This window comes from Bos grunniens, chromosome 4, assembly GCF_055505025.1.
Source record: "Bos grunniens cultivar Pamir isolate PY7600 chromosome 4, Bosgru_T2T1.0, whole genome shotgun sequence".
Taxonomy (NCBI): Eukaryota; Metazoa; Chordata; class Mammalia; order Artiodactyla; family Bovidae; genus Bos; species Bos grunniens.
The window spans coordinates 71843814-71869561 of record NC_141168.1 but is presented as its reverse complement, the minus strand read 5'-3'; the positions used below and the strand labels follow the sequence as shown (position 1 = coordinate 71869561).

The following is a 25748-nucleotide window of genomic DNA, read 5'->3' as shown; positions in this document are numbered from 1 at the left end:
TACCACTAGTGCCACCTGGGAAGCCCCTATCAAAGTATTAGTCCCCTTTAACTTAACTTACAAAACCTTATATGGTATGATTGTGAGAGTCAATTCCTAGGTAGGTTGATAAGAAATCCAGGGGTCCCCAAGGGGAGAGGGGTCTGGAATTCTCAAGGAAGAGGAAAGGACAAACTTTCTTTTCCCTCTACTTTCCTTAGCCTTAGTCACATAAAACGTTTTTATCTTTAAGCCTGGAACTGCTGCTGCTGCTGCTGCTGCTGCTGCGTCGCTTCAATAGTGTCCGACTCTGTGCGACCCCATAGATGGCAGCCCAATGGCTCCCCCGTCCCTGGGATTCTCCAGGCAAGAACACTGGAGTGGGTTGCCATTTGATGATTACACAACTAACAACTCGGTTTGGACTCTGTACTAAGGATTATATAGCAGTGTATCCTGCTTGAGGACAGTTTCTCCTTCCTGAGGGCCTTCTGGCTAATCCTGTTATCTTGAAATGTGGATTGTGGGAGTGCGTCTCTTTGCAACCTCCGGACATTCTTTTGACTCACTGTAATAACTAATTGGAGAGTGTATAACTCCATTGCTAACACTAGTAAGGGGGTACTCTTTCTGCCCCCTTCTGATGTCTATGTCAGAAGCTTTCTCTATCCCTTTTATACGTTAATAAAACTCTATTGCACAAAAGCTCTGAGCGATCAAGCCTTGTCTCTGGCCCTGGATTGAATTCTTCTATTCCGGAGGCCCAGAATCCGGGCGTCTTTTCGTGGGTCAGCAACAACCTTTCAATTGTCCCAGTCTATTTCTCTTGTTACACCCCACTGAGATCAAAGATTCAACCACACTCCAATTCTTTCAGGTTCTTAAAGGTTCTTTTGTAGTTTCTCCCAGTTATTAGCCTTTAAACTAGAACCTTCATCAGTCAATTTAGGTATCATTTCTCTTGGTTCCCCTATGCTTGGTGTGCTCTATTAAATACATCTATTGCACCCCATATTCCCCAACATAATTACATTTTCCCATTTAAATAAAGGAACAGAGCAGTGGTCAAGAAGAGGGAGCCTGAAAGTAGAGTATTAAAGTTCAAATCCAGACTCTACCACCTCTACTGATAGAACCTGTGGGGCATCTGAGTGAAGATGATCTAGGACATGGAAAAGATACAACTCTCTTGCTTAAGAATAAAATCTAAGCCAGAGAAAGAAATTTAGGTGATATCATCATGTGGAGGTGGTAGAAACTATTAGAATGTGTGAACTTTTCTACAGATTGCATATGGCATAAGAAAAGGATAGGACCCAGGGGAACAACACTACCTAAAGGTTGGGAAATAAATAATTTAGAGTGGAGAAAAAGAAGTGGGTAGAGCTTGGGCACAAGTTAGTGACTGATGAAACCGAATGATGGATACATAGGGAGTCACGGCCCTATATTTTGGTTCTATTTTAGCTTTTGTTTGAAATGTTACTAATAAAATGTTTTTAAAAGAAGGGGAGGTAGAGGTAGAGGAACTGATGAAGGATTCTGAAAAGATGCAGTATTTGTGAAAGGGGAAAGCAGAAGTCATTACTACCTCAAAGGAACAAAGTAGAGTGAGCACAAGGATTTGATAGTTGGGGCATTATAATTCTTTTAGTAAGAACTGTTTCAGTGGAGCAGAAGCTTGATTTCAGTGGTTTGGAACAAAACAAGTAAGAAATAGAGATACCAAGTAGTTTATGGAAATCTTGGCACGAAGGGAAGAAATGCTTACAGAGAGGTACAGGACCAAGGATTTTGCTCTGGTTTTGGGTTTAGACGGTAGGTCCTCAGGAGGAAGTAAGTGGGAAAGGTGGATATTGAAGAAAGCAGAGCATGCCCCAGACACGGATAAAATGTAGAACGCAAACAAAAGTAGAGGGACAAGTCTGAGAAAAGAGAAGATACAACCAACAACCTAATATAATTCAAAGAAGATGATACAATCTTTGATACAGAAAGGGAAAGCAAGGAACAATTCAGGGAGATTTTTTTAAGACAGTAAACTATAGTCCTAGGGTCACAAAGAGTCAGACACGATTGAAGCAACTTAGGACAGACGGACGGATGAACTAGATGAGACAAGGTGAGAGGGAACCAAGTGTAATTAAGTTATAATTAAAGGACACGAGGAAGTCAAAGGTTTGGCAACAAGTCTGTGCCAGAGATCTCTGCGGAGAGATCACATTGTAAGAAAGCCTGAAGACTCAATTAAAAAAACCAAACAGATATGAATTTTATATTAGCTCTTAATCATCTTCTGGATGAAAGCAGAGGGAGTCTAGGGAAGCAAATATAAAGCAAGGAAAAAAGTTATCTTTACTGGAAAAGAGTCTTCAGGGAACAACATTTTGCTCTGATTACAATAAAGGAAGGTATAGAAATTCAGTAGGGACTTTAAGATGAACACCAAAAAGCAAAATGAGAACACCTATGCAACCAAAAGAATTCTACTTCAAATCAAAATGTTGGCTTTTATATGCATATTGTTCTAAAATAAGAGAATATTTATGGTACAAGCTACTTGTTGTTTTAAGATATGGGGGCTTAGATAAGGTGGCAGTGGGAAAAGTGAAAAGTAGACAGATTTCAGTTAACTTCTGATGAGTGAACAGATAGGACTTGTTAAAATGTATGAAACTGTAGAGCTAAATAGAAAAAACATACACAAAATGTTAACATAAGTCATTTCTAGGTGACAGGCTTAAACACAATGCTTCCTTTATTCTTTTATTCTTTTTTGGAGGAGTAATTAAGATAATTAACTTAATTCTAAAGGCAAGAATAAATTCTTGATGTAAAAAATTCAGTACTGAATTACACATGGCAAAAACTAAAAGTTCCTCTTCAAATTCAAATCCCTTATCCCACACTTTTCCCCAAGAGATCATCAAGTCAAAGGGTTTTAAAGTTATAGGAGCTAAAAATAAAATGAAGGGTTTTAAAACCCTTTCCACATAGTTCACTGTAGTGTTTCTCAACCTTTCTTTTCATTATTTCCCCTCCAAAATGAAAACTAATTAACTATACCTATGTAATCTAGTCAAGGCTATGGTTTTTCCAGTGTTCATGTATGGATGTAAGAGTTGGACTGTGAAGAAAGCTGAGCGCCAAAGAATTGATGCTTTTGAACTATGGTGTTGGAGAAGACTCTTGAGAGTCCCTTGGACTGCAAGGAGATCCAACCAGTCCATTCTAAAGGAGATCAGTCCTGGGTGTTCATTGGTAGGAATGATGCTAAAGCTGAAACTCCAGTACTTTGGCCACCTCATGTGAAGAGCTGACTCATTGGAAAAGACTCTGATGCTGGGAGGGATTGGGGGCAGGAGGAGAAGGGGACGACAGAGGATGAGATGGCTGGATGGCATCACTGACTCGATGGATGTGAGTTTGAGTAAACTACAGGAGTTGGTGATGGACAGGGAGGCTTGGTGTGCTGCAATTCATGGGGTCGCAAAGAGTCAGACACGACTGAGCAACTGAACTGAAGTGAACTGAATATATATTATACTAAAAAAAAACTATACAATGTAACTGAATTTAATTTAAATTTAACTTAGTCTTTCCCTAATGACAGATACTAAATACTAAGGAATAAGACTTGGTGCAGCAGGATTGAACTCTGGAGGGCACTCAAAACCATTGTAATATATGACTGTTTCTGTTTATCTTTCTTCCCAAAAAACAGAACTATTTCTTCCTTTTGGGGTCAATATTGCCCTTGTTGAGAATGCATGGTGGACCGGTGTTTTAAATAGACTGTCAGTCAAATTAGATTTAGTATGAACCATATTCTCCTTCAAACTTTTCCCTTGGCTTCCTTTTTCATATTCCATTTGACTTCATTCTCTTGAGGTACTCCCTGTGGCATCCTCTGTTACAATGTTTCCTAAACTTAGTGAACATAAATATTTTTTAATACACATTCTAATATATGTTTACTTATTTGTTTAAAATTATATATCTGTTGCTGTTGTTTAGTCGCCACATCATGTCCAATTCTTTGTGACCCCATGCACTATAGCCCACCAGGCTCCTTTGTTCATGGGATTTCCCAGCCAAGAATACTGGAGTGGGTTGACATTTCCTTCTACAAAATTATAAATAAATACTACTATATTAATAAAATATGTGCAATATAAAATGTACAAAAAATATAGTTTAAAGGATGAAACTTAAAAAAAAGGATGGGTAGAAATTAGAACTGTCTTTTTCCATGTAAAACTGTATACACCCTTTAGAAAAAGCAGAGCTCTATATAAATTTTATACGTTGCATTTTCAAGGTACATTTCTTTTCTCTCCATAGCCAATTCTACCTATTACTATGGCTTTGACCACCATCTATGAGGTTCAGTTCTTCAATCACTCAGTCATGTCCGACTCTTCGTGAACTCATGGACTGCAGCACACCAGGCTTCCCTGTCCATCACCAACTCCCAGAGCTTACTCAAACTGATGTGATGTCATCCAACCACCTCATCCTCTGTCATCTGCTTCTCCTGCCTTCAATCTTTCCCAGCATCAGGGTCTTTCCCAATAAGTCACTTCTTCGCATCAGGTGGCCAAAGCATTGGAGTTTCAGCTTCAACATCAGTCCTTCCAATGAATATTTAGGACTGATTTCCTTTAGGATGGACTGGTTGGATCTCCTTGAAGTCCAAGGGACTCTCAAGAGTTTTCTTAAACACTACAGTTCAAATGCGTCAATTCTTCAGCATTCAGCTTTCTTTATAGCCTAACTCTCACATCCATACATGAATGACTACTGGAAAAAACCATAGCTTTGACTGGATGGACCTTTGTTGGCAAAGTAATGTCTTTGCTTTTTAATATGCTGTCTAGGTTGGTCTAGGCTGGTCTAGGTTTTCTTCCAAGGAGTAAGCGTCTTTTAATTTCATGGCTGCAGTCACCATTTCCAGTGATTTTGGAGCCCAAAAAATAAAGTCTGCCACTATTTCCATTGTTTCTCCATCTATTTGCCATGAAGTGATGGGACCGGATGCCATGATCTTAGCTTTCTGAATGCTGAGTTTTAAGCCCACATTTCAATCTCCTCTTTCACTCTCATCAAGAGGCTCTTTAGTTCTTCACTTTGTGCCATATGGGTGGTATCATCTGTGTACCTGAGGTTATTGATATTTTTCCCGGCAATCTTGATTACAACTTGTGCTTCATCGAGCCCACCATTTCTCATGATGTACTCTGCATATAAGTTAAATAAGCAGGGACATCTCCAAAATTTATGTTTCCAGTGGATGCCTCTTCTGAGCTCCAGACTCATATATTAAATTGCCTAACTGAAACTTCCTTTGAATGTGCCATGAGCACCTGAATACCGAACATATCTTCCTTATTTAATGTGCTTCTCAGTTTATGGTCTCAAGTGAAATTTACTACTATCCACCAGAACTCTTGTCAAAACTGAATATACAATATCAGCCTTGACACCTCCTTCTCTATCTCACCACTTCTAATCTGTCATTAAGATGTGTTGGTGTTATCTCCTGAATAATTCTCAAATCAATGCAACTGTCTCCATTTTTACTGGCATCAATGTAAATTACTGCTATAGGCTGTTTTGTCTTGACAAAATTCATATGATGAAGTTCTAACCGAAACCAACCATACATGAAAACATAATCATATTTGGAGATTGGGTCTTTAAAGAAGTAATTAAGTTAAAACAGAGTCATTAGGGTGTCCTTATAAGAAGAGGAAATCTGAAACACAGACACATACAGAAGGAAATGATGTAAAGACACGGGGAGAAGACAGCTCTATGGACATTTGTTTACAAGTCTTTGGATATATTCTTTCATTCCTCTTGGATTAATAACTAGGGGCATATTGCTAAGTCATATAATACATGTATGTTTAACTTTTTAAGGAAAAGCCAAATTGTTTCCTAAAGTGGTTGTACCATTTTACATTTCCCTTTAGCAGTATATGAGAGTTACAGTTGCTCCATATCCTCACCAACACATGGTATGCTCAGGTCTTTCAACTTTTAGATATGTACTTAAATAACAAAGACCATTTTAACTTTTCACTTCCAAACTAGAAGTTTTTATCTCTTTTTCTTTCTCATTGCACTAGTTAAGAAAATGTTAGGCAGAAGTAGTGAGAGCACAAAGAATACTTGTCCTCCTACCTGATCATTTCTTAACGGTCACTTGTCATTTTTTTATTCCATCTTTACTTCTAAAACCTATGCAGGTATTCTGGATTCTTTATCAATTAATTCTAATATCTGAAGTCCATAGCGTCCTTCAGAAGTTCTTTAGGAGTCTAAAACCTGTTTTGCATTGTGTTTATTTTTCCTGCTGACTCTCAATCACAGATTCTAGTCTATTTATATGACTGGTGATTTTCAACTATGAGCTCATAGTTGGATGACCTTAACATGTGGAGAATTCTGACAGCTAAAACTAGAAATGCTTTCCTCTACAGAGGATCTGTACTTGCTTTTTGTGAGAGTAGGTACTGTTACCAACCCAGGAACATGTTAGCCACAGTCACAGGTCTCAAGATCTCAGGAGCTTTAATGCAAGGTTCATTCTCCCACCATGCTAGAGACCCAGAGCTTAGTAGACTGACCCCATCATTGACATGAACATTTGACTTCAGAGCAACTTCAGCATTTGCAATGACTTACAGCTCACACATCTCCACTACAGTTTCAACTATTTTATCTGCTTATGCATATCTGTATATGCATATGTCCCTCAGAGATTCTCTTATTAAAAATTAAGCTTTTCTAACATCTAAAATTTGTTTTAGCAGGGAGAGGGCTCTTAAAAATAACTCATCCTCCATGGAAGCAACCTAGATTTCCATCAGCAGACAAATGGATAAGAAAGCTGTGGTACATATACACAATGGAATATTACTCAGCTATTAAAAAGAATGCATTTGAATCAGTTCTAATGAGGTGGATGAAACTGGAGCCTATTATACAGAACTAAGTAAGTCAGAAAGAAAAACACCAATACAGTATATTAACACATATATATGGAATTTAGAAAGACGGTAACGATGACCCTATATGCAAGAGAGCAAAAGAGATGCAGATGTAAAGAACAGACTTGTGGACTCCGTGGGAGAAGGCAATGGTGGAATGATTTGAGTGAATAGCATTGAAACATGTATATTATCATATGTGAAACAGATCGCCAGTCCAGGTTTGAGGCATGAGACAGGGTGCTCAGGGCTGGTGCACTGGGATGACCCTAAGGGATGGGGTGGGGAGGGAGGTGGGAGGGAAAGTCAAGATGGGGAACACATGTACACCCATGGCTGATTCATGTGAATGTATGGCTAAAACCAGCAAAACATTGTAAAGTAATTAGCCTCCAATGAAAATAATTTTTTTTTAAAGTCAAAAAAATAAAATAAAATGTATTTATATTATGAAAAAATAAATAAAAAATAACTCTTCAAGCTAGTAAAGCAAAAATCTTCTAAACCTTTACAGATAAGAGTATTTATTGATAACAAATGACTTAAGACATGTAAATTGGCTTACTGCCACTTTTTTTTTTTTTAATCAAATTAGGATGCCATTGATAAATGAGTTAAACATTTTGCTCATTTTTCTATAAATATTTCATATTTGGGTGTCCTAAAATTTTTTTGAGTCTTAAATGCTATTATCAAATCATTTAATACATTAAAAAGGGCAAAACAAAACACATTCTTTTTCATAGTTAAAATCCTTGTTAGTACTACAGCTGCTCAAAATGCTGAATACATTCCAAATATAGCCTAATGCATCCTACACACATGATTACAAGATTCTGTTCAATGATAAAAAAAAAATGCTGGCTTAGAAAATGAAGGTATCATATCTATACTGCCACATACAGCTAAACTGGCTTAATTCTGCAGATAAGAATCTGCAACCTGTTTGCTACTGTTTGGATCCTGAATAATTTGTCAATACCTTGGTACACTCACTTTCAAACAAAGTGCTACATATAATATTGACGAGTATATAGTGATACTAGAACTTTTTAACTTCAAAAGTTTTAAAAGTTTTTAAAAAGTTGCCAAAATTGAATTTTTGATGTCTAGTCAACAGTCTAGAAATCTTATTTAAACTAAGAAGATATATCCAATCAACTAACTTTTGTAAATAAAAATAATAAGAGAAAAGAAGTATTTTCCACAGTTAAATCACATAAATAATTAATATAAGTGTAAGCATAAATGTCTTTTCAAATTTATAGAATGAACTGAAATTAACAGGCTAATTTTACAAGTTAACCAGAAGATTCATTAAATTAAGCAGAAGCAGAATTAGTTGTCTTAATTAAGGAAAAGTTTTCATAAGGCTCTACATTAACTATATATCTTAAGATTTGTTATGCCTGATATAATTGGCCCAATTTTACTTTATACTCAACATATTTATGCCCTTTTTACACTATGATGTATTATTTATAGCATGATAAACATTTACTGCAAAATGTTCTGAACTAATAAAGCATTCACATTTGGCAACATTAACTTCAAAACTAAAAGTTTTAAAAGTAAAGACATTTTTTTTTTGACTAATAAAATATAAACGATTTAACAATTCTCACAAAATCTCACAGAACTGAATGAAGGAAAATCATCATTACTTTTTCTACAACTACAGAATTACCAAATGTTAGATCATAAACTCGTGATTCTGTAGTGAAATGAGACATGTAATCATGACACATTTATAGTGAATCCTTGGTATTGTCTTATTTAAGGAAGCAACATTTCTTAAATTTCTGACACTCAGCATAAATTAATATACTTGTATATCATGTTATCAGAACTGTTAAAAAAAAAACAAAACTGACCTTCTTTGCACACTAGAGTTCTTTGTTACCATGCACATGGGAAATTTCTAACCCCTAAATAATTTAACTTTTAAAGTTTAAAAAAGACTGAAATAAAAAGTAGGATATCAAATTATTGAGACAATCTCTGAATTAAGTCTACATTATCTAATTTTCCCTCAGAAAACCTCAGCTCAATGGGTAATATTATCACCCTCATTTGATATCTGACATTCTGAAACATTATAAGACCTACCCAAGGTTGCATAATCAACAAAGGAAATCTCAGTTCTGTTTGATACTAAAGTCCAAGGACCCAGTTCTTAATAACTGTATTATACTTCCTTTAACATTACTTGACTAGATGTTCAGAAAGGTAACCTTTAAATTAAATATCTGGCTATCCAAATGATTTAAAAAAAATTATCCTTAATCCAATAAAAATTATTTTAGAATATTTTAAGATTTTTTTAACCACTTGTATTGACTGTAAGAGATAAATTTTAAATAATGAACATGGCAAGGCAGTCCATTTTTCTTCATATAAAGTCTTAGAAACTTAACTAATCAAGTTTTTCCTATAAATATAATCTTTTTAAAATTCATAGGAAATACAAAATAAATCAATGACATACCACTGCTGCTGCTGCTAAGTCACTTCAGTCGTGTCCGACTCTGCGACCCCATAGACAGCAGCCCACCAGGATCCCCCGTCCCTGGGATTCTCCAGGCAAGAACACTGGAGTGGGTTGCCATTGCCTTCTCCAATGCATGAAAGTAAAAAGTGAAAATGAAGTCGTTTAGTCATGTCTGACTCTTAGCAACCCCATGGACTGCAGCCTACCAGGCTCCTCCACCCATGGGATTTTCCAGGCAAGAGTACTGGAGTGGGGTGCCATTGCCTTCTCCGGACACACCACTACACACCTACTAAAATAGCTAAAATCCAAAACACTGACTATATCAAATGCTGACGAAGATGTGGAGCAATAGGAACTTTGTTTCTTTGCTAATAGGTATGTACAATAATACAGTCACCATGACAGATAGTTTGGCAGTTTCTTACAAAGCTAAAAATTCTCTATAATATACAGCAATCATGTGCTTTGGTGTTTACTCAAATCAGCTAAAAGTTTATATGCACACAAAAATCTGCACACGAACATTTATAAATTTAAATCATAATTGTCAAAAAAATGGAAGCGACAACACGGCCTTCAATAGGTGAATGAGTAAATAAACTAGGTTTATGTACAAAGTAAAATATTATTCAGTGACTAAAAGAAATGAGGGATCAAGCAACAAAGACATGAAGAAACCTTAAATGCATATTACTAAGAGAAACCAGTATGAAAGGCAACCTACTGTATGATTCCAATTATATGATATTCTATAAAAGATAAAACTCTAAAGACAGAAAAAAGATCAGTGGTTTCCAGGGGTTAAGAGAGAAGTGTGGAAAGGATGTAAAGGTGCAGCACTGAGTATTTTTAAGTGTACCTTTTTTATATGATGGAGAAGGAAATGGCAACCCACTCCAGTGTTCTTGCCTGGAGAATCCCAGGGACAGAGGAGCCTAGTGGGCTGCTGTCTATGGGGTCACACAGAGTCAGACACGACTGAAGCGACTTAGTATTTTTAAGTGTACCTTTTTCGTATGATACTATACACCCGCTAGATCATAGAAAAAGTCGGACACGACTGACACGACTGAGTATTTTTAAATGTACCTTTTTTGTATGATACTACACACCCGCTAGATCATAGAAAAAGCAAAAAACATCTACTTCTGCTTCACTGACCACACTAAAGCCTTTGACTATGTGGATCACAACAAGCTGTGGGAAATTCGTAAAGAAATGGGAATACCAGACCACCTTATCTGTCTCTTGAGAAACATATATGCAGGACAGGAAGCACCAGTTAGAACTGGACATAGAACAATGGATTGGTTCAAAATTGGGGAAGGTATATATCAAGGCTGTATACTGTCACCCTGCTTATTTAATGTACATGCAGAGCACATCATGTGAAATGCCAGGCTGGATAACTCACAAGCTAGAATCAAGACTGCAGGAAGAAATATCAACAACCTCATATATGCAGATGATACCACTTTAATGGCAGAAAGCAAAGAGGAACTAAAGAGCCTCTTGATGAAGGTGAAAGAGAAGAGTGAAAAAGGTGGCTTAAAACAATATTAAAAAAACAAAGATCACGTCATCTGGTCCCATCACTTCATGGCAAAATAGATGGGGAAAAAATGGAAACACTGACAGATTTTCTTTTCTTGGGCTCCAAAATCACTGTGGATGGTGATGGCAGACATGAAATTAAAGGATGCTAGCTGGGCTTCCCTGGTAGCTCAGTGGTAAAGAATTTGCCTGCCAAAGCAGAAGACACAGGTTTGATCCATGATCTGGGAAGATCTCACATGCAGTGGGACTTGTGCCACAACTACTAAGCTTGTGCTCTAGAGTCCGGGAGCTTCAACAACTGAAGCCCATGTGCCCTAGAACCCGTGCTCCACAAGAGGAGCCACGGCAATGAGAAGCTCACGCACCACAAGAGAGTAGCCCCCGCTCGCCACAACTAGAGGAAAGCCTGTGCGGCAATAAAGACCTAGCACAGCTCAAAATAAAAAAAATTATTAAAAAAAAAAATTATGTTTGCTCCTTGAAAGAAAAGCTGTGACAAATCTAGACAGCATATTCAGAAGCAGAGGTATCACTTATCCAACAAAGGTCTATAGTCAAAGCTATGGTTTGCCAGTAGTCATGTAGAGATGTGAGAGTTGAACCATAAAGAAGGCTGAGCACTAAAGAATTGATGCTTTCAACTGCTGTGCTGGAGAAGACTCTTAAGAGTCCCTTGGACAGCAAAGAAATCAAACAAGTCAATCCTAAAGGAAATCAATCCTGAATATTCACTGGAAAGATTGATGCTAAAGCTGAAGCTCCAATAATTTGGCCACCTGATACGAAGAGCTAACTCACTGGAAAAGACCCCAGTGCTGGGAAAGACTGAAGGTAAGAGGAAAAGAGGGCAACAGAGAATGAGATGGTTGGATGGCATCACTCAATCAATGGACATGAGTTTGAGCAGACGCAGGGAGATAGTGAAGAACAGGGAAGTCTGGCATGCTACAGCTCATGGGGTTGCAAAGAGTCAGACATGACTTAGCAACTGAACAATGAACAATAATGAAGACAGGAAATTACATATTTGCATAATGCCTTATGCATCCTGCATTGGTGTGGTACATTTGTTACAAATGATGACTATGAGGCCAGGAGATTGATAACTGACAGAAGGGAAACTTTACAATATAAAAAAATAATACATTAATGTGCTTTATAGGAAAAACTAACAACTGAATGGATCATACCATTTTCAGAGAAGACATTATATGACAGTTTAATAACCATTAATTAAATCTCTCATACATCAAAAATTTTCATCTTAGTCTCTATCAGGACATTGAAAACTTTTTAATTAATTAATTTTAATTGGAGGCTAATTACTTTACAATATTGTGGTGGATTTTGCCATACATTGACATGAAATCAGCCATGCGTGTACACGTGTCCCCTATCCAGAAACCCCTTCCCACCTCCCTTCCCATCCCATCTCTCTGGGTTGTCCCAGTGCACCAGCTTTGAGTGCCCTGTTTCATGCATCGAACATGCACTGGTAATCTAGTTCACATCATGTGTATAACAGAAAATGGGAAATTACTATATGCAGTTCAGAAATTAGTCTATAAATAGTATCATTTAGCATCTACTCAATAAACAAACAAGCAAAGAAAATCTGTGGCTATCAAGAAATACATTTTCTTTTAGCTATTTGACGTGTAGTCTCTCTGTAAGACAGGAACACAAATAATAATGGCTCATTATCTTCCAGTATTCCTTAATAAAGAGACAAAAATACTTTCATTTAGACATACCTTAACTATTTCTTCAATGAAACAAATGTGAGAGACAGGATCCCTCTTCTTGGTTAATATTTTTTGTAGATGTTGCACCTAAAAGGAAGGAAAAGAGGGAAAACATATATAATTGAGTATTTTCAAATGTAATTACAAGCATAGAGTACAGGTACTAGAAACACTAAGGGAAGGGAAAAAGCATTTTGCTAGAGCCCTTACATACATTATAATTAGTTACGGAGGTATTTTGAACTTTCAGAGATTTTTAAGAAAGCTGCCCAAGATCACACAACTTTGAATAACTAAGAATTAAACCACAGCTCAGCAGGTAGATTCTGCCTGCAATGCAGGAGACACAGGAGACACAGGTTCAACTCCTGGGTCAGGAAGATTCCTGGAGGAGGAAATGGCAACTCAATCCAGTATTCTTGACTGAAACGAAAACTCCCATGGACAGAGGAGCCTACTGCACTGTAATCCAAAGGGTTGCAAACAGTTGGATACAACTAAGCACACAGCATGCTAACCCATAATTAATACTATTTTTTACTCTCTCAAATATTTACCTGACCACAAACAGTAAAAATATGATCCACAAGTTTCTCCATGTTGGTCCAGAGGGAAGCACGAAAAGCTGCAGTGTTCCCTGGAGTTGGCATGGTAGATCGTCCAGGTCCCCCTGTTTATGAGAAACAAAAAAAACAAACAAAATAAAATGTTTTAAATTTAACAAAATGTATGTTATTATGAAAAGCACATACAGGCTAACAAATGAGAAGTTTCTTTATGAAGAAGTAATAATTTATCATGAGTGATATAAAAAAGAATCTTAACCTTTTGTTTTTAAGAAAGAAAATAAAACCACACACACACACACACACACACACCCCCCACCACACACACCCAACAAGGATAATACAGAAAACAGGAATTCCCTGGAGAAGGAAATGGCACCCATTCCAGTATTCTTGCTTGGGAAACCGCATGGACAGAGGAGCCTGGCAGGTTACAGTCCAAGGGGTCACAAAGAGTCAGACACGACTGAGTACGCATTCACTAACACTCTCCACAAAAAGAACAAGATACTGCAGTTTAGATATCTCGTTTGTTAAATGAAAGTATTAATCTTGACTCTATAAATTGATAAATGTAACATTCTATAAATATTTTTAATTTAAATATAGTTGATTTATTCTATAATTCTTTATAACAGTTTTTACCTCCAATCAGAATAGATCTCCATTATAAAATACCCTTAATGGGAACCTTAAAACCCCTGCAAATTAAGACTATGCTCCCATCTTCTGTAACTTCTCCTGTTTCCTCTTAACCTGACATCCCATGAAGGGATATGACATATCTGATTTTCTGCTTAATTTCAGATAATGTCATTTCACTGTTTTCCACTCACAAATGGGTTGAGGCCTTGCGGATCTGAAATAGAATCAGTAGAAACATATTGGTACTTACTCAAAATAAAGTCTTAAAAGCCACAAAAGCTAGAAAATAAATAAGAATTTTGGATAGCTGTTTTTTTCTTTTTGGGGATCTTCAGGCCTTTAACATAAACAGTGAATAAACCAGAATCTTAAAAGTGTAGAGGAATAGAAAATTTTTTAGTAAAACAAGCAAGAAGATCGCTATCACAGGTGAAAGAGTTTTAAATATAAGTTTGTGCCCCCAAAGCCATAGATATATAACTTCATGAAAATGTGACCAAGGATACTAGCATTGGTATCAGCCTCTAACACATGTGAGTGAAAACTTATCATGTATTTTTGAATCCATTTGAATATGCCCCAGCTCACCATTCTGTCAAAGAAAAAAAACTCAGTAACACTGAAAGAGAACATTCCCCATTCCATGATATTCTACAGGAGCCATGAATTTCTATCATTCAAAAATTTGGGAAACCACCTCTCGTGTTTAGTTCCTCATCATACCAGGTTCTGATGTTCCTGGTTATTTAGAATTAAGCTTGTTTTATACATATATACACATACACAAAAATTAATATGGGTGTATATGTATAACTGAGTCAACTTGTTGTGCATCTGAAATACTGTAAGTCAACTACACGTCAATAAAATATACACATGTATAAAAAGAAAGGATCTTGGACTCAGACAGATTCAAATCACCAAGTATAGTTCTAGCCTTCTCAGAAGCTATCTTACTGTAGCTATGTTCTTTATTTGTGCTTGACCTAAAAGTGCAAAGTATAGGGACAGTAAGTATGGCACATTAATCAAGTGAGTTTGGTTTCAGGTTATTACCTGCTGAATATGTATGTGGTTAATTTTATTATTCAGTATGTTGCTGGTATGAGGAAGAAGTCCCTTAATGAAGTCATGTAGGAATGAAAGATGCCCTTGCCATTATGTTCTTAGTAGGAATGTTCCCGTATTTGTTCAGACTTCAGTTATGTTCTATGTACAACTAACACTTATAGTTTCAAAAATGCAGATTTTTCTTTGTATCTTGTCTTCATAATAAGGAAATAACTTACTAAATCATATAAATTGATATACTATGTGCCTAACAAATGCAGAAAATATTTCTTCCCCCTCTTCAAAAAAAAGGAATTAATAAAAATGGTTTCCTAGAGGGGGCAGCTGCAGTGGTAGGAAGCGGGACCAGGTGAGAAGAATAGAGATAGAAGCAGTGAGTCTCTGTAGTTCCAAATAGGAAAAGGAGTATGTCTAGGCTGTACATTGTCACCCTGCTTATTTAACTTCTATGCAGAGTACATCATGAGAAATGCTGGGCTAGAGGAAGCACAAGCTGGAATCAAGATTGCCAGGAGAAATATCAATAACCTCAGATATGCAGATGACACCACCCTTAGGGCAGAAAGCAAAGAAGAACTAAAGAGCGTCTTGATGAAAGTGAAAGAAGAGAGTGAAAAAGTTGGCTTAAAACTCAACATTAAAAAAACTTAAGATCATGGCAACTGGTCCCATCACTTCATGGCAAATAGATGCGGAAACAACGGAAACAGTGAGGGCCTTTATTTTTGGGGCTCCAAAATCACTGCAGATGGTGACTGCAGCCATGAAATTAAAAGACACTTACTTCTTGGTAGGAAAGTCATGACCAACATAGACAGCATATTAAAAAGCAGAGACATTAGTTTGTCAATAAAGGTCTGTCTAGTCAAGGCTATGGTTTTCATGTGTGGATGTGAGAGCTGGACTATAAAGAAAGCTGAGAGCCAAAGAATTAATGCTTTTGAACTGTGGTGTTGGAGAAAACTCTTAAGAGTCCTTTGGACTGCAAGGAGATCCAACCAGTTGATCCTAAAGGAGATCAGTCCTGTGTGTTCATTGAAAGGACTGATGTTGAAGCTGAAACTCCAATACTTTGGGCACCTCATGCGAAGAGCTGATTCATTTGAAAGGACCCTGATACTGGGAAAAATTGAGGGCAGGAGGAGAAGGGGACGACAGAGGATGAGATGGTTGGATGGCATCACCAACTCAATGGACATGGGTTTGGGTAAACTCTGGGAGTTGGTGATGGACAGGGAGGCCTGGAGTGCTGCGGTTCATGGAGTCTCAAAGAGTTGGACATGACTGAGCGACTGAACTGAACTGTGTTGCTTCTTAGCAATAATGAAACTAGATGTATTTTAGGATGGTGCAAATGAAGGTTCTCTTCACAAACAGAACAAAGACAGGTGTGTAATCGGGATTAGAGGTCTTTCCTACTGCTGCTCCGTAAAGGAGAGAGATAAGACAACCCCTCACTAGAAATGAACATGTCTGAGAGTCAAATTCTGATCTCTATGCAACAATCCTCAATGAAAGAATACAAGGCTTATTGAATAAAAAAGTGATTCTGTACTCAGATCAGTGAAAATAGAAGGTCAACCTGGAGCACGACGGGCCAGAGAGTAAAAAAGTGTTTAAAGACCAATGGAGATTAGGAAGCTTCCACAAAACAAATGTGAGAGTATCTGGTAGGTCAAAATAATACCAATGATAATAGTTTCTAAAATATTGATTAAAAAAATATTCCCTGAGCTCAGAGTTTAAAACTCAAATGTTTAAAAAGGGTGGGAACTGCTGTTTACAGTAAACTGTCAGTTAATAAGTGCAAAAGAAATGATAATGCTAGGAAAAAATCACTATTTTGCAACTACCAACTAGTAAAATAATGAAATGAAGGAATGATTATCAGTGGGTAAAATGTTACGGGGAACAGGATGTTTCACATGGTGCAAAGTATGCACCCAAAGTTACTTACTAATTACTAAGAAAAGAGTACTTTTACAAGCAGCAAGCTGTCATACACTATAAGAACAAACAAGCAACAATGACACAGACTGACATAATTTTGGTGCTTCTTATATCATGTAACGGGAAATACACATCATCTTACGGGTTTTTTACCTTGAATGTAATAATGAAGAAACAATCAGACAAATTCTGAGTGTGGGGTTTGCTGAACATGTTAATGCCATAAAAGATAAAAAAGATACTGCTGTTTTATGATTATTATTATTATTAAAGCAGAGTAGAAACAAGACAACCAATGGAATAGCATAATGGCTAATTGGTTCCAGTTGGGAGGGGAAACAGCCATTAAGAATATTTTATGGAAATAACTTAAAAATACTGAATGTGGATTACATGCAAAATAATATTAATGTATCAGTGTGACATTTCTTGAAGCTAATGCCTAAGAATGTTACTGGATATGGTATACATGCACAGCTCTTTGCACATGTTAGAATGTTTCAACATAAAATGAGGATTTTTAACCTCAAAGTGAAAAGTACACATTTCAATTTAAGTTAAACTTAAAGACTAGGTAGTACAAGCTAAGCTAAGCTAAGTCACTTCAGTCGTGTCCGACTCTGTGTGACCCCATAGACAGCAGCCCACCAGGCTCCCCCGTCCCTAGGATTCTCCAGGCAAGAACACTGGAGTGGGTTGCCATTTCCTTCTCCAATGCATGAAAGTGAAAAGTGAAAGTGAAGTTGCTCAGTCGTGTCTGACCCTCAGCGACCCCATGGACTGCAGCCTACCAGGCTCCTCAGTCCATGGGATTTTCCAGGCAGGTGTACTGGAGTGGGGTGCCATTAAGAGCCCATCAATGGTTAGAGTCTGTCCTACTTTTACAGAGGGCAAGAATCAAGAAAACCAGAGGCTATGTTAGTAAGCTTTTCACTCTAGTTTCTCAACAATTCCAAGTTTAGGAAAGAACTACATGCTCCTTTTTTTGTCTTCTTTGCCTTGCCCTGTGACTTGTGAGATCTTAGTTCCCTGAACAGGGATTGAACCCGGGCCCCAGCAATGGAACTTCTAAGTCCTAATGACTAGACCACCAGGAAATTACCTACATGCTCTTTTTGTAAAGAGATGTTTATTATTTTTTTACTCTGATAATAATGGAAAGCAGTAACAAAGAGAAACATTTAGGAGTTTAAAATATGAATACTCCTGTTCAAAATCTAGGTCTAATTAATTTTTCAAATTATTTGCAATGTTGTACAAAGAATATTAAGTAAAAGCGTACATGAACTGGAGAGGTAATACTGAAACAATATGCAATTATCTTAGATGCTACATAAAGAATGAACTTGTAACAGTGAGGAAAAGGCATGCAGTGAATTTGTAAAAAGTAGAAAATATCAAATTACTAGAATATGTATAGCTTTGTTTTATTATAAAGAATTATGGAATCCATCAACCCACTACTCTTACAATAGGTAAGAGCAGAAATACAAAAAGGTATTGTTTTCTGCTAGCAATTATTTGGAAGAACTGAGGCACCAAAAAAGACTAAGATCACAGTCATTGGTTCTATTAGTTCCAGTGGCTTCATTTTTCTCATTTATACTTGAATACTTAAGGACTTTTATCCTCATACACTAAATACATCTTGCTGAAGAAATAAACGTAATAAAAAATAATCAACATAGAACACCTGTAAAGGGAGCAATAATAACTAAAACAAAAAACTGATGCCATTATCCACTAGTTTTATGAACCTCAAAAAACAAAATTAAGTGTTTTAAACTAAGTTTTATTCATGCGAAAGAAGAAACTAAGAAGTACTCAAAGAAACAATACTTGAGTAACTTCTAATTAATGGAATAAAATCATTTTCTTGCCTTTGTCCCTTAAAGGGCAATGGAAAAAAGAAAAAAAAAGTAGAAAAAAAATATCAATTTCAAAGAAACAAAGAAATCAATTAAAAACTTCAAACTTTATGAAGTATATATGCCAAATGCTATAGATAAATCAAAATGAACAAGGAAGCAGATAGCTGACATCCTAGATCATTAGCAAGGAACAATCTGCTCCTAAAATCAACTGTAAGAATTTAGATAAGCTATCCACTGATTCTTTGCTTAAGAGCGAAAAGGGACAGGCATAGATGGGCCAGGAGAGAAGCCAGAAAAATGTTCAACATTGCAGAATAGGGAAGAGAGAAAAGCAGAAGGAGAAACCATTATAAAATGACATGTACAGTGTATGAGAATTATGCATGAAGCAGGGCACCCAAAGCCAGTGCTCTGGAACAACCTAGAGGGATAGGGTTGGGTGGGACATGGGAGAGCAGTTCAGATAGGGGGGACAGATGTATACCTGTGGCTAATTCATGTTGATACATGGCAAAAACCATCACAATGTAGCAATTATCCTCCAATTAATATAAATTAATTAAAAAAAAAGAAGTAGCCCTCTAGCATAAAGAAACTGAGCTATTTAAAATTCTAAAACATGATACTGTTAAAGTACTGTACTCTATATGTCAGCAAATTTGGAAAATTTAGCAGTGGCCACAGGACTGGAAAAGGTCAGTTTTCATTCCAACCCCAAACAAGAGCAATGCCAAAGAATGTTCAAACTACCATACAATTGCCCTCCTTTCACATGCTAGCAACTTTATGCTCAAAATCCTCCAAGCTAGGCTTCAGCAGTACGTTAACCGAAATCTTCCAGATGTACAAGCTGGGTTTTGAAGAGGCAGAGGAACCAGAGATCAAATTGACAACATTTGCTGGATCATGGAGAAAGCAAGGGAATTCCAGAAAAACATCTACTTCTGCTTCACTGACTTCATGAAATGTTGACTGTGTGGATCACAACAAACTGCAGAAAATTCTTAAAGAGATGGGAGTACCAGACAGTTTACCTATCTCCTGAGAAATCTGTATCTGGGTGAAGAAGCAACAGTTAGAAATAGACATGGAACAATGCATTAGTTCAAAATTGGGGAAGGAGTAACACAAGGCTGTATACTGTCACTCTGCTAATTTAACTAACATGCAGAGTACATTATGCAAAGTGCCAAGCTGGACAAATCACAAGCTGGAATCAAGACTGTCAGGAAAAACATCAACAACCTCATATATGCAGATGATATCACTATAATGGCAGAAAGTGAGGAGGAACTAAAGAGCCTCTTGATAAGGGTGACAGAGAAGAGTGAAAAAGCTGGCTTAAAATTAAAAATTAAAAAACTAAGATCATGGCATCCAGTCCCATCAGTAAGTCAATAAGTGTTAGTCATTCAGTCGTATCCAATCTAACCAGTCCATCCTAAAGGAGATCAGTCCTGGGTGTTCTCTGGAAGGATGGATGCTAAAGCTGAAACTCCAATACTTTGGCCACCTCATGTGAAGAGTTGACTCATTGGAAAAGACTCTGATGCTGGGAGGGATTGGGGGCAGGAGGAGAAGGGGACGATGGAGGATGAGATGGCTGGATGGCATCACCAACTCGATGGACATGAGTTTGAGTGAACTCCGGGAGTTGGTGATGGACAGGGAGGCCTGGCGTGCTGCGATTCATGGGGTCGCAAAGAGTTGGACACGACTGAGCAACTGAACTGAACTGATACCAAGGTTGTAAGAGACAAGGTTCATAAATGTAAGTCAACTGTTTTCATATATACCAACAATGAACAAGGGGAATTTGAATTTGATAACAAAATACCATTTACATTACTCCCCGTTCCAAATGAAATACCTAGGTATAAATAGGGCTTCCCTGATAGCTCAGATGGTAAAGCGTCTGCCTACAATGCAGGAGACCTGGGTTGGATCCCTGGGTCGGGAAGATCCCCTGGAGAAGGAAATGGCAACCCACTTCAGTATTCTTGCCTGGAGAATTCCATGGACTGAGGAGCCTGGTAGGCTACAGTCCATGGGGTCACAGAGTTGGACACGACTGAGCGACTTCACTCAGGTATAAATAAACCGAACAAAATATGGACAAAAACTATATGAGGAAAACTAGAGAACTCTGACGATAAAAACCAAAGAGGAAATAAATATATACAGAGATATTCCATATTCATAGACAGAAGAAACAATATTGTGAAGATGTCAGTCCTTTCCAGTTGGATCTATAGATTTAATGCAGTCAAAATCTGAATTTTAGAAAAAAATTTTTCTTCTATCAACAAACTGATTCTAAAGTTTATATAGAGAGGAAAAAAATCAGAACAGCTAACACAATATTGAAGAAAAAGAACAAAGTTGGAAGACTGACTAGCCAACTTCAAGACATTATATAAAGCTTTAGTAATCAACACAATGAGGTAGTATTGGCAAAAGAAGAGACAAATAGATCAAAGGAACAGAATAGTGAGTTCACAAATATACCCACATAAATACAGTCAAATGCCCTTTTACAAAGAAGCAAAGGTAATAAATTTGGCAAAGGCAGAATCTCCAGCAAATGATGTTGGAATAACTGGGTAACCTCAAGCAAAAAAATGAATCTAGACACAGACTAGACACAAACTAAGATCATGGCATCCAGTCCTATCACTATGGCAAATAGATGGGAAAAATGTGGAAACTGTCAGATTTCATTTTCTTGGGCTCCAAAATCAATGCAAACAGTGACTGCAGTCATGAAATTAAAAGACATTTGATCCTTTGCAAGAAAAGCTATGATAAAACTAGACAGCATATTAAAAAGCACTTTGCTGACAAAGGTTCATATAGTCAAAGCTATGGTTTTTCTAGTAGTTATGTATGGATGTGAGAGCTGGACCATAAAGAAGGCTGAGTGCCGAACACTTGATGCTTTCAATTGTAGTGCTGGAGAAGACTCTTGAGAGTCCCTTGGACAGCAAAGAGATCCCACCAGTCAATCCTAAAGGAAATCAATCCTGAATATTCATTGGAAGGACTGATGCTGAAGCTGAAACTCCAATACTTTGGCCACCTGATATAAAGAGCTGACTCGTTGGAAAAGATCCTGATGCTGGGAAAGACTGAGGGCAAGAGGAAAAGAGGGCAACAGAGGATGAGATGGTTGGATGGCATCACTGACTCAATGGACATGAGTTTCAGCAATCTCAGGGAGATAGTGAAGAACAGAAAACCCTGGCATGCTGCAGTTCATGGACTCGGAAAAGGCTGGACATGACTTAGCGACTGAACAACAAGACGACACAGACCTCACATACTTCACCAAAATTAACTCAAAATGGATCACAGACCTAAAAGTAAAAATGTCAAACTATAACATGCCTAGGAGATAACATATGAGAAGACCCAGATGACCTTGGGTATGGCAATGACTTTCTAGATAGAATACCAAAGACATGATATGAAAGAAATAACTGATAAGGTGGACTTCATTAAAAACTTCTATTCTGGAAGAGACAAATAATCAAATCTGCAACTTGATTTTTCATATAAGGATGCTGAGAATTATCTATATTGATAAATTTATTACCATAAATATTATATAGTAGTCTAATTAATAAATAAGCCGGCTTATTCATTTTCCAATGAAGGAGAGACTGTTTTCATTGTTTAACTATTATGAATAATAGTAAAATAAAAATTCTTATACAGATGTGACAGAGTTTCTTTAGGGTATACTCTTACAAAGGCAATTATAAGATCATAAGATATACCCATTTTTAACCTTATTGATCAGTACGATAAAACTGAATAAAGTGGTTGAAACCTTTTCTTCTCCTACAATCAGAGTATAAGAGTTTCTGCTCTCATTGGATATTTAGTTCTGGTCTTACATTTTGCCAATCTCACAGAGAAATAGAAATCTTGAATCATTTGTATTTCTCTAATAATTAGTTCACATCCTCTAAAAAGAGGCTAAACATCTTTTCATGTTTATTGGATCTGTTCTTCTGTGATTTGCCTATTCATATTCATTGTCTATTTTTCAACTGAGTTATTTATATTTTTCTTAGTGGATTACAAACTTTCAGGTACATCTTGGGTAGTATATTTTCCCATGTAATTATGTTATTTTTTAAATTTTGAAACAATCTTAAACATACAGAAAATTTGAAATTACAGTAAAAAAATTTTTATTGAATCATTAGGGAATAAGTTACTGACATGATGCACTATCACCCCTGAAGGCTTTAATGTGTATTTCCAACAAAAATGACATTGCTATACATAATCTCAATATAACCAACAAGATTAGGCAATTAACATTAACCCTGCCAATGTAATATCTTTAAAAATAAGTGATTATTCTTTTAAAAACAATAAAGAATAGGATTTCTACACTAAATCATGGTATTCACTCCTCAATAGATGACAATAAGGCTTGAAAACACTTCATTCTTTCCAAAAAGAGGAGCATACATTAGGATAGACAGCAGGTAAATAATTGCTTTCAATTTTTTTTCCTCCATTCTTGACAACACAGTAGAGAATGAGATTAAACTCCTGCAAATTTAAACATTAGATCAAACTTTCTGAAAATAATTGCTGGGGAAAGTTGAGAGGGAAATCTCCTCTGGCAATTTCTTTTCAAAGCTGTCCTCCTGGGATGGTCTTAATACAGACTTATTCAGAGGCTGGGGCTAACCTTTAAAAATCCCTTTAAGATCAAAGATTCTTTTATCTCTTTTTATCTTGTACAAATTATTAAGAGTATGAGGGACATACTCTTATTTAAAGTTATATTTATATAGCAAACATAAAAATAATAATCAATGGCTGAAAATGTTTTAGTATTAGCTCTGCATCAAGAACTGTTATTGAGTTTACATGGACAACTGTATGATATTAGAGTATCCTGTTCAATACAAAAATGGGAAGAGGAGAAAACTTTTTTAATAGGCATTAAAAAAACACTCTGGGGAATTTTTTCAATAGTCTGAATAAAATAAGGCAGTAAAACTGAAGAAAGAAATGGAATCAAGACAGATTTGTCTGTCTTTAAGTATAAGAAAATAAAGAGCATGATTGTATGTGATGGGAAAGAGATAGAATGAAAAACTGATGATGTGGTAGAGAGAAGGGATCTATGAGAGCAATGCCTTTCTTTGAGTGATGGGATCTAAGGCAAAAGTAGAGTATTTGCCTCTGTTAGGAGCAAGTACAGTTCATCCATATTAACAGGAAAGATGAAAGATTTTAAGGAGAGAAATGCAAAGTTAGGGTTGCTTAGGAAAATGAGAGGCACCCAGAACATGCAGTCTCTCCTCTCTATGAAGTGTGTTATATACATGAATGTCACCATCAGGCATGGTTTTGCAGGAAAAGGGCTGGGGACAACTGCTGTCTTGAATCTACCTGCTTGGTTTTTCCTTAGATTTTGCTATACTTGTAATGTTCCCAAAGCTTTATCAGCGTCTATCAATCTCCACACTCAGCTGTTATTGCTCCTGAGTACCAGAATTATACATGCCCAGAAAGATAAAGTATGATAGAGATTGTATTTCCTTAAAAAATATTTTCTGCCTCAATAAGAAGTACATGTGAGGATAAGGATTTCAGAAAGAAAAATATGTTCCTTTTTTTCCCTTGCATCTGTTTCCTCTGAACTAAATAAAGCCACAGTTTATAGTTTTTATCTAGAAGTTCTGAATATACCAATTGGCCAGTTCAACTCACTGATTAGACAGAAGTTATAAATAAACTCTAAAACAAAATTTCTTCTCTCGTTTTCTGTCTACTAAAAAGTGAGTCATTAGATTACTTTGAAACTTGAATGCTTCACATACTATTCAAAGGACTTTTCAGTTATAAATAAATAAATGAAGCTAAATATAAACCACATCCATACCTCTCACAGCTGACTGGGAAGGCTGAGTCAAAACTTTGATATCTAATGCACTGTTGATATTTTCTTCTATTGCAGCACAATATCCATCCACAACATTGGTAATAGTGTCCTTCAAAGTTCCAAGATTATGGAAAACCTGAAGAGCAGTTCCGACCTGGGTTGGATTCTTTAAAAAGGTGGTGGTGGGGTAGGGTGAGAAAAGATATAAGTAGGAAAAGAAACAAAATAAATATAAATCTACAAATCTAAGTGGTACTTGAGCAGTTACTATAATATTTTTTAAATTATTATAAACAAGAACAAAAATAATGTATTTGGAACAAATATTATTTTTAGTCATTACTTATTTCATAAAAGACAAAGTTAAATACCATGTGTATGATTTCCTCCCTTTCCCTTTTCCTCCTCCTTTAAAGGATAATCACAAAATAAAGAATCTGTTATATTACTGGAGCTTACTTGAAATTTACCATTAATCTCTATGAAGAGAGCCATGTAAGAACTAACAACCCTATATTTGTTTAGAAAGAAATAAATTGTGCACAGTAAACTGCAGGCTGAGCCTTGTGAACTGATACTACTATTCATTGTATTATCTTCCTTCATCCATTCACTGAAACTACGAATATATATACATAGAGTGTCCACTATGGGGTCTATCTTGCTTCTATCTGCTAGAACTATAGTAGTAAATAAAACCAGTTGAGTTTCTGCCCTTATGGAACTTAATATTTACTGAGAAATATATAAACAATAAATATAAGAGAGTATCGGGTAGTGATATATGCTATAAAAAAGAAAGCAGGGAATAAAAAGAGAGAATGATGTGTATTATTATAGAGGGAAGAGCCAGAGAATGCATCTCAAAGGTAATATTATAGAGGGAAGAGTCAGAGAATGCATTTCAAAGGCAGTATTTAAACAGAGATCAACATCTGGAAAACATGGGGAAGTA

At 36.5% G+C, this 25748-nt stretch overlaps 1 protein-coding gene across 10 annotated transcripts in view; it reads right to left on the bottom strand.

Annotated features, from left to right (window-relative positions):
* Positions 1–25748, bottom strand: part of COG5 (component of oligomeric golgi complex 5) — a 277344-nt gene that overhangs the window by 108890 nt on the left and 142706 nt on the right. For 7 of the 10 annotated variants that reach the window (XR_015162655.1, XM_086396849.1, XM_086396848.1 and 4 more), the window contains 3 exons: positions 24794–24959; positions 13331–13443; positions 12783–12860 (listed from right to left, as the gene is read on the bottom strand). Coding sequence is in view for 8 of the 10 variants with exons in the window: in XM_086396849.1 (XP_086252975.1) it covers positions 12783–12860; positions 13331–13443; positions 24794–24959 (357 nt within the window). In the remaining 2 variants the exon portion in view is untranslated. Of the gene's footprint in view, positions 1–9465; positions 9739–12782; positions 12861–13330; positions 13444–24793; positions 24960–25748 lie in introns of those variants that run through there. The other 3 variants (XM_086396855.1, XM_086396854.1, XM_086396856.1) reach the window with 2 other exon arrangements.